This window comes from Buceros rhinoceros, unplaced genomic scaffold, assembly GCF_000710305.1.
Source record: "Buceros rhinoceros silvestris isolate BGI_N320 unplaced genomic scaffold, ASM71030v1 scaffold8327, whole genome shotgun sequence".
NCBI lineage: Eukaryota > Metazoa > Chordata > Aves > Bucerotiformes > Bucerotidae > Buceros > Buceros rhinoceros.
Window position 1 is genome coordinate 38,270 of NW_010420409.1, and position 9,327 is coordinate 47,596.

The 9,327-nt window shown below is 44.4% G+C and overlaps 1 protein-coding gene across 1 annotated transcript in view; it reads right to left on the reverse strand.

Annotated features, from left to right (window-relative positions):
• Positions 1-9,062, reverse strand: part of LOC104496220 (zinc finger protein GLI2-like) — a gene marked incomplete at its 3' end in the record, with an annotated part of 45,238 nt that extends 36,176 nt beyond the window's left edge. The window contains exons 1-2 of the mRNA XM_010139303.1: positions 9,023-9,062; positions 8,404-8,509 (exon numbers count right to left, since the gene is read on the reverse strand). Coding sequence (XP_010137605.1) covers positions 8,404-8,509; positions 9,023-9,062 — 146 coding nt within the window. The remainder of the gene's footprint in view (positions 1-8,403; positions 8,510-9,022) is intronic.
• Between the last annotated feature and the right edge of the window lie 265 nt (positions 9,063-9,327).

Sequence of the window (9,327 nt, forward strand, 5' to 3'; positions counted from 1 at the left end):
CCCCGTTCTCTTCCATAAACACAACCGAGCTTTCCTGCCATTAGTTTTTATCTGTCAGCACCTTGTGTTATTTGCTTCCCATGACCACTGGTAGCTGGGAATCCAGATTAACCAGCATCTGACAAGTAATGTGCCACAAGCTTCATTTCACAAGCCAATGGGATGGATGAGTTTTGTCCATTCATCTCCACACACACTGGAAGGATTTCAGAGAAACAGAGTGAAAATGAGGAGGCTGAGCAGATTTATATTTGTGTACATGATGCAGGCTGCAACCTGGCCAGTTCGTCAGTGCAGAGCGGAAGGATATGACAACATGCAGCAAGTATTTGGAGGGATGTGTCACACAAGGAGGTGTGCTAGGAGCAGAAGGGCGAAATTCAGGGAGAGATAAAAAGGAGGGTGGACTAGGAAGGTGAACTGCATGGAGAGATTTTTATACTGAGAAAGGATTTCTACACGATAGAGCAAAAGTTCAACCAGGAGATAGAGGACCAGAAAGAGGGAATCCGCACACCCCTGTGCTATACAGGGGAAAGCGCTACCCAGGAGCAAAACACCACAACAGGTGTCATTGTCTCTCATCCTCATAACTGTAAGAAGTTAGTGAGAGGTGAAACACCATCTAGAGAGAGGATTTATTCAGGATTAGGAAAAAGGAGAGGCCAGGAGGGGCAGTGCTCCACATTTAGCTGAGGGAAAACTTGAGAAACAAATTCGTAACACTGGAGTTTAAAAGGGCAGGAGATTGGCACTGAACATTTATCCATTTTCACAGGCTGCTGAAAGCAGTGAAGAATGGCAATACCATTGAGATAGCTTCTGAAAGACCCGCACTCTCTGTTTAGAAACTCTTTAGAAAGCAGCAGGAGAATAAAGTTCAAATAAATTTTTCCTAAAGCACAAGCTTAATAGTGGATAAGGTGGAAGCATGAAGTCACTTTTAATCTCTATAAAGTGAGGTAAGCAAAGGGATTATCACTTAATACTTGCTGACATGAAGCTCTGAGAATGACATTTAAAAGCAATGGTGGATTACAGAGTGGCATCATATTAAATGAACACATGCCAGAAGTTTACATAAAAGACCTCAGAGATCAGGCTCTTGTTCTCAATAATAAAACCCCCGGCCATTTTTACACTTCTGCCGGTGATTAGGCTAAATTAGAGCTGCAGTTTTTCATTCAGTAAGTTGTAGTGTCACAGTACCAGCAACTTGGTGGCCCAGATCTTCACTAAGTACTAATGGGCACGACTCCATCTGAGCTCACTGAGGCCCCCTCACTGAGTGTGATGCTGCCAGCACTCAGAAACTGAAGATCCAACCCAAATGTTTCCAAGTCCAATCTGCGCCTTATTATGTAGTTTGGTGACTCTGAAACCACGAACTTTCGAGTCCCTCTGGACTTCAGGTTTGAGTTCTTCAAAGTATTTTGAAGGCTGTTTAACTAAACACAGAATGAAACTATCTTCAATTTAGGGAACAGCATAGATGTGCAACTCTCTCACAATGGAAAATTGTTAACATGATTCAAAAGAGAAAGCTGTGGGGGTTTGGTTTTGGTAGGTTGGGATTTTTTCCTGTAGAACAGTTTATCAGATCGGAAAAACCTACAAAAACATTCTGTCCCTAATGAGTGTTATGGATTATGCCTGCCCCATTTTCAGAAGACCTGATCAGCCTGTCCTCCCACTGAGGTCAGAAGGTGTTGAGCATATATTGTCTCAGGTTCTGCACAAGTAAGTAGCGCTGTGTCCTTCTTTCCTGATGCCTGAAAACATGCCACAAGCCCCTTCTGGGGAGCCAAAGGAGGCACAGACCACCTGACTTTTCTCAGCTCTCAAAATATCAGGAGGTAAGTGTTTCTGTAACAGCATTTTAAAGATGGAAAAACTAAAGCACAGGTGGAATTTAAGTAATTTTTCCAGCTCTCAAAACAGGACAGCAGCAGCCCAGTATTTAATCTGTGGTCTCCTGGAGATGGATCAAGTGACCATCAAGTATTAATCCTGGTAGTTTTACAGTGAGATCGGTATTGATAGTCCCCCAAATCACCTCCTGTAGGTTACCAAAGAGCCAACACACTCCTGCTAATTACAGACCATTCAGAGGTCTGAGCCAGCCTCTGCAAACCATCGCATACTCACACATTTTTATTTTCTTAAATAAATAAAAGAAGCATGTGGGAAGGAAGGAGACAGAATAAATTGGATGTGGGAGTCCCCAAACCTGTTTCCCAAATGAGCAATGTATCTATTTGGTGAAAGTCATAAAACTTTGCAAAAAATGTAAGAAGGCCTCTCTGAGCAGCTGTTTGCTTTGACTCCGGAGGGAGCTCGCTCTATCTCCAAAGCAGCACAGTACCATCAATCATGACCTGCCAAAGATTTTCTACTCCAGTAGCAAAGTAAATATGAAAACACACAGTCTTTATTGGTGCGTACGTTCTGTGGCTTAACCAAGCAGCGTCCTTGCTGCAGGAACGACAATTACCTAGAGTCCCATCCTAAACTGCCTGATGGGATCAAAGCTGCAGTCTCGTGGGAGCCATGTCCCGTGGAGGTTCACCAAAGGCACTTCACGCATGCCCGATAAAGGCGTTGCACATAGGCAGCTCCGTGAGTGTGTGATGGAACTGGCTCCTCTCTGCCAACAGGCTACGGTCGTGAAACCCCTGGGTGGAGGGGATGACCGAGAGGCCCCGGCAGAAAGCAGGGAGCACTGGCAGTGAAGCCCTGGCAGAGCCCAGCTGCAGTGTGGTCAAGGCCATGGGGGCACTCCGAAAATATTGCTGCGAATCTCTGACACCCCTTCACTGAGTGCGTTGGAAGTGAGATTTTTCAGAGGATTTCTATCTGGCAAACTTCAGGTGGTTTATGTGTATTTCTTTTTTTTAAATAGTAACAGCAAAAGGCACATCTGTGACAATAGCAAATTCCAGCTCTAAAGCAAGAGACACTGGCATTTCTCAAAGAACAGTTATAAGATGAAGATGATTATTTTTTGTATGGCTAAACAACATATTTTCCCTTAACCCCACTTGGCCTCCCTTGGCTGAAACTCACAAAAAACAACAAAGAAAGAAGAAAACCAGCCTGAAACAGATATCCAACATGGAAAATCTTGGGTTGAACTTTAAATCTGGCAAATTTCTAAACACTTGAGACAGTCTTTTTATGATTAAAAGTTTAACCGTCACCTTGCCTGTCTGTGAATTACCTTGCCTAAACAGCTTGTGAACACTGGAACCGGTCCTGAAAAGGTATTCTGTAATTTTTAACATAGTAAAAAAGAAAACAAACTTCAATGAGGAGGGGTAACAGGATCAGATAAAGAAAAAAAGCGTAGGCTGAATATCAGGAAGAATCTTTAATATATTAAGATCTCAAGGAAAGGGAGGAAGATCCATGATTAAACCAGATAAAAATCCTACCAGAGGGAAGTTAAGGGCAACTCCACTTTATCATAGAGACGGAATCTACTCTATGTTTAGGTCTTCGGGACAATTCAGTTCTTATGAAAGCCATGGAATTTGTGACTGTCAGGTCAGGAGGTTTTTTTACTATTTTTATGTGCGGACAGGACAGTAATAGTATTTTGTTAATAAATAATGTCAGAATTGCATCCTGAAACACCACCAGGATGTCGGCAGAAAAACAAGGCTGCTTTTGTTTGTTACACTGCATAATGCCTGATGAGTTTTAACCACAGTTTAGGAGCTACCGCTAAACAGCTTCTTGCTGAGTCAAGCCTAGGCATGCTGTTTACAAGGGTTAGCCCTGAAGGCTCTTGCATTGGCAGGGACTTTTAAGCTGAGCTAAGGAGTTTTTTAGTTATTTTTGTTGTGCTTTAAAAAAACCGTTGAGAGTCGCTAAGCACACCTAGGAGTGGGTAGTGGAAGGGAGCTATCAGTAATCACCTGCTGATTCTGCCAGCAGCTTTTCTCTGTAGTCAAGAGCTTGATCTTGCAAAGCTGACTTTAAGGGTCCCCTTGGTTTAAAGTGGATGGAGTTATTGCAGAGATCAAGCCCTGGTGGAACAGGCTTTTGTGAAGAAGCTTGCTAAAATACATAATACCCCCTTTGTTAGAAAATGACCTGTTCTAACTTATGAAGTGAATTTGTTTGGTTCAGCTTTGAACCTGCTGAAAGACCCTGGCTGGCTGATGACTTTCACTCCAATAACACTCATCTATATTCGGCGTACAACCAACGGTGCAGAGTGAAATTCCGGCAAATCAATAAGAGCTGCATGCAGAAAACACGTATAACACCCACTGCTGCTCTTCCACAGAGCCTGGGCCACTCTGTGCTGTGGAAGAGGTGAGGATCCCACAGAAAAACAGTATGAGGCATTATGACAGTGGTGTTGAAAATGAGTTAGAATCTCTGAACTTGTTTTTCTGCCATTTCTTAGCTTTTGAGTGCTGCAGTTTGCAACCTTAACATTAAATGAATGTTGCTTTGTGAAAGTGGTGCCTCATAAAATTTTTATGTCCCAATACAATCTCATTTATTCACTCTTCTCTAATTCTACACTCCTGGAATAAGTTTAATCACACATTCGGTTTTAATCCATTCTGCATTACATTCTTTCACAGCACCCACTGGGCTCCAACCCCATTCTCCCTATCCTCCATACGACCACAACCTCACATGCATCAGAATCCAGGATGATGCCTTGAATCCACAATATTCCTGTTGGTCTGCAGTACAGAGAGCTCAAGGATCATCTGAACGAGATACTTTATTTTTCTTGACAAGACAAGCAAGCACTATGATTCTGCAAAATTGTTCTTAATGCCAAAAAAAAAAATGTCCAAAATACATACCGCCAAATAAGTAAAAACAACAGAGGTTGCACAGAAAAATGAGTTGTCCTATGACTCGAGAAACACTGAAACACCCTGAAAAAACCTCTAGAAGTACTTCAAGGAAATACCAACACAATTTGCTTCTGGAGATATGTAATAAATGCTCAGTGATTTGGAAGAAGACTCAGGTCCTGAAAATTATTTGTCATGCTGCTTAACAAGGAAATCACTGAGACCTAAAGCCTGACAATAGTGAAGAGAAATGCAGCAAATAGTTCAGGCCCCTATCCCGGCACACGGGTCTTTCTCACAAGGAGTGAATGGGACCACTGAGAGGGGCACACAAATAACCTTACCTGAGTCTTCCATATTTGCATCTACATGCTCAACAAAAGTGTCCTGCTCAGGTGGTCCTGCTCAAGAGAGTCTTGCAGAGGAGTTCTCTCCAGTTACAATAAAATAACATATGCTCTCATTAGGCCACATGCAACCAGTGATGAAGGGGAATGCACTGCTATGTCACATCGAGCAATCAGGAAACAAACCTTTGACATAATGCGGCAGGCAGATAATAAGACCCCATAGTTTGCAGCAAATGAGTCTACACTTAATTTGCTGTGCAATGTTCATGTAATTAGATAAATTTGGTACCAGCAAGACAGCAGACAGCTAGAATACAAGCTTGATGAATTGGGGGCTCTCTGTCAGGCACTGATCACATTAATCATCAAACCAAAACTCAGTGAAACAATTTTTCTTTCAAACATTTGCCATAATTTTCTAGAGTGAAAATATGAGTATACCTTTTTTTCTTTTTTTTTAAGTTGTTTAGAATGGATTTCTGCCCCATCAGAATGAAGTACAAACTTCTAGAGACTCAACTGTGTCTGCCATCTCCACCTATCCTATTGAACAAGAGCCATGCAACCACTAAGTATGTTCTAGCCTAGCTCCACCACCATGTTCTGGATGATTTCACATTGGACATCCTCCAGCAAGAAGCATGAACACTATTTTATGACCTCCAGAGTAATGGCGGGAGAAGACAAAACAGAATTAGAACAAAAACTAGTGGAGGACAGGGCAGGAGATGAGGTTAAGATGTTTGCAGATAAAATTGAAAGAGAAAAAATTATTTGGAGACTAAGTCCACAGCTGGTGAGAATTTTCCCAGTGTGGTTGTGCCATAGTCCAGGGCACTTGGAAAAGAACCAAGCAGAAGCAGGATTCCCTTGACCCTAAAAAAGCCCCACAGCCAAGAAGCGGTTGGCTGCTCAGCTTCGGTGCTTCATCAGCCACAGAAGCACCCTTCAGTGCAATGCCCAGGTAGTTTCAAAGAAGACTATGTTTTTTCTTCTAAGACTGGCAACCAAGTTTTCTGTCCAGTACCTCACAAGTCGTTTTTGTGAGAGGTGCTGCTGGGAAAGTGAAGAATCTCAAAGAAGGCGGCAAATAGGTATTTGCCAACAACTCTACCCAAGTACTAGAGCAGGACACTCTTGGTTCGCTGACAGACGAATGTGGTCACTGCTAAGACAGAGGATTATTGATGCTGCTGCAGAAGAACTGAAACCTGATCTGCCAGCACGGTGCACTTGGCCAGGGCTGATCAGTTGGACAACCCCAATATTATATAAAATACGGCTGTCATCACTGGGGGATATGATTCATTGCACCAGCTGGCAAGCTCTTGGTTGTGTTTTGGAGAAGACCCTGCTTCAAGACCCCACTGAAGAAACTGCTGTAGAGTTCCAGGGCAGATGCAGTGCACCTGGTCTTTCTCACAAGTAGTGAATGGGACCACTGAGAGGGGCACACAAATAACCTGTGCCAAACATCTAAGCATCAGCCATCCTCTCCTCTAACCACTATTTTGAATACTGCCCCTTTCAGAAGTCTGTATGGGCTTTATCAGCCAGAGCTCTGGCTTATTAACTATATCCCAGTATGTTTTTTTAATCTTCGCTTTTTCTACAATTTTTGCATGTACCTGAATGTAAGACCAGGACTATTTCATTCAGACCCCTTTAGCCCCCCCAGTTGCCACGTTAGCAACTTGCTCTGTCTTTTCCCCTTGCACACAGCATGGAAGTTGCTGCTCTGTCCCTTTAAAATTCCAGTCAAACTGCCTGCCAGCCAAAAGACAATGACTTGTCTTCTGGTAGGATCCAGGGGAATGCCCTATCACTTTTTTTCCTGCAGCTTTTTGGAAGCGGAATAAAGCCCTGGTAGCTGTGGAACTCCACAGATCTCCTGGCTGACGCTGTCTGTGTTACTTGCCTCCCGGGGACTGTTCCCCCATTCACACCTATCCAGAAAAAGCACAGCTCTACAAACAGCCCCTGAAAAGCTAAGCGAGCCCCGACCCTGGCCAGGCAGCGAGGCCACAACAGGGCTCTGGGAGATCAAATGAGGTATTTTTAAGTGCTAAGACCTGTTTGTTCTTCCCTTGTTCTTCTTGCAAAACTATTTCCAGCCCTTATGTGTTACTCTACACCCAGTGCCCTGGGATCTACCCCTCAGCAAATGTGTTACAGGTGCAAGTTGGGGGATTTTGGGGCAACCATGGGACCACCCACCTCATCAGGCTGCTCCTCACCTCCTATGCGGATGGGGCATTTCAGCGACAAGGAATCACAGAATCATTTTGATTAGAAGAAACCTTTAAGATCATCAAGTCCAACTGTTAACCCAGCACTGCCAAATCCGCCACTAAGCCATGTCCCTAAGCACCACACCTCTATGTCTGTTAAATACCTCCAGGGCTAGTGACCCTGGAGAAGAAGGAGAAAAAGAAACCCTTCTGGTCATATGGTCACTACAGCCTCTGCTCTCATTCCTGTTGTCTCCTTTTTCCCTGTCCTGATGAAGGCTTACAGGACATGAACCCAGATCTCTCTATAAACATGTCCTCCAAGGCATCAAAGACTATTGAGCTGTCGTGTCCTGGACGAGGAGATTAACTGTGATCTCCCCTCTGGCGGTCCAACCTCTAACCAGCGCCTGTGCTCACTGCCCATCAGCTGCCCTGAGGAGGGGGGGTCTCTTGTGAGCACTGCATGAGGACCTGCCTCTTCACCACATTTTAGAAAACTCTGCCCAGCCCGTCTCGGTTGTTGTTCAGTGAAATCAACCTGGGAATTACAGCATTCCCAGTGGCCTTTTGCTGCTGTCCCCCCAACTGGTGTGCAGGGAAGGATGGTATGCAAGGTCTCCAAACAGAGGGAGCAGTGCTGGATCTTTGCCAAGGTAGTGCCAGCAACGACCCTGGCATAGCATAATGTAAGAAACACCACAGGCGCAAAAAACACAAGTAAAGAGGGTCCCCGGGACCTCAGCTGGATAAGAATACAGAAACCCTGTACTCCTGTCCCGCTGCTGTACGGCACTTCGATAGGTTTAACGGAGCTGTAGAGTATTCCTGTCAGGCAGGTCAGTATTGCCAGTGGATGGGGACAATGGGGTGGATGGTGAACCGTGGGGCCAGCCTGCCAGGAAGGCAGCAAGACCCTTGGACCTCACTGGGATTTGGGATACTGCGGGTGGCTGATGTTTTAGCAAGGCAAGGGAGCAGACGTGCAAGACTTACCCGTGGATAGCGTGGATAGAGTGAGGTTCGTAATGGTATCGTCCTTCCTGGTGGCGCATGTCAATTGGCAAAGGAGCGTGGAAGGCCGGAAAAATGTGCTGCGGCACTGTTGAGGGGAATAGAAGAAGAAAAAAAAGGGACTTCAAAAACTTTTCCTTTCCTTTTAAAACAATTTCAAAGGCACTAAATCTCCATGAATTTCAGAGCAAGAGCAATGCAAGACAAGGGGTCTTCATGATATCAGCGCTATCATACACCAGAGAAGTGGAATGAATAAATAATCAAAGTCATGCAGAGAAATCCTACATCTTCGACATAAAAGATCTCCAACAGGGTTTTTGACAAAGACAAGCAGCTAAGCACTCTTTGAACTCGAGGAGATTATAGGAAGCACCAAGGAAAACTAGACTTGCAACGCAAATCAGACTCAACAGAGGCTGGCGGGGGCCCCACCTGCGGCGCCCCTCCCGCCTGGAGTAGCAGCAAACATTTTTCCTGCTGCAACGCAAATCAGACTCAACAGAGGCTGGCGGGATCCAGACCTGCGTCGTCCCTCATGCCTGGAGTAGCAGCAAACATTTTTCCTGCTGGTCTGTATACACAGGTTGGAAATATTTACCTACAAATGTAACGGCGAGAGTAGCACCAATGCAGACCATCTAGACAGTCAGAAGAGGCTCAAAAGTGCCTACTGCCAGGTTCTGAGAGAGGAGCCCAAATTGCTCTCACTTGTAATCACTTGAGGCCCTATTTTTTATTCATTTGAGAAGCTTGTTTCATCTTTGATGGAAAGATAAAGTGGTCTCAAAAGGCAGAGAACACCTACATTGACTTATTAAATCTACAGGTTTTAATATTTATTATTGACCCAAAAGTTAACAGCAAGAATATTTGAGTGAGTTGAGCTGATGGAAAATTCATCAG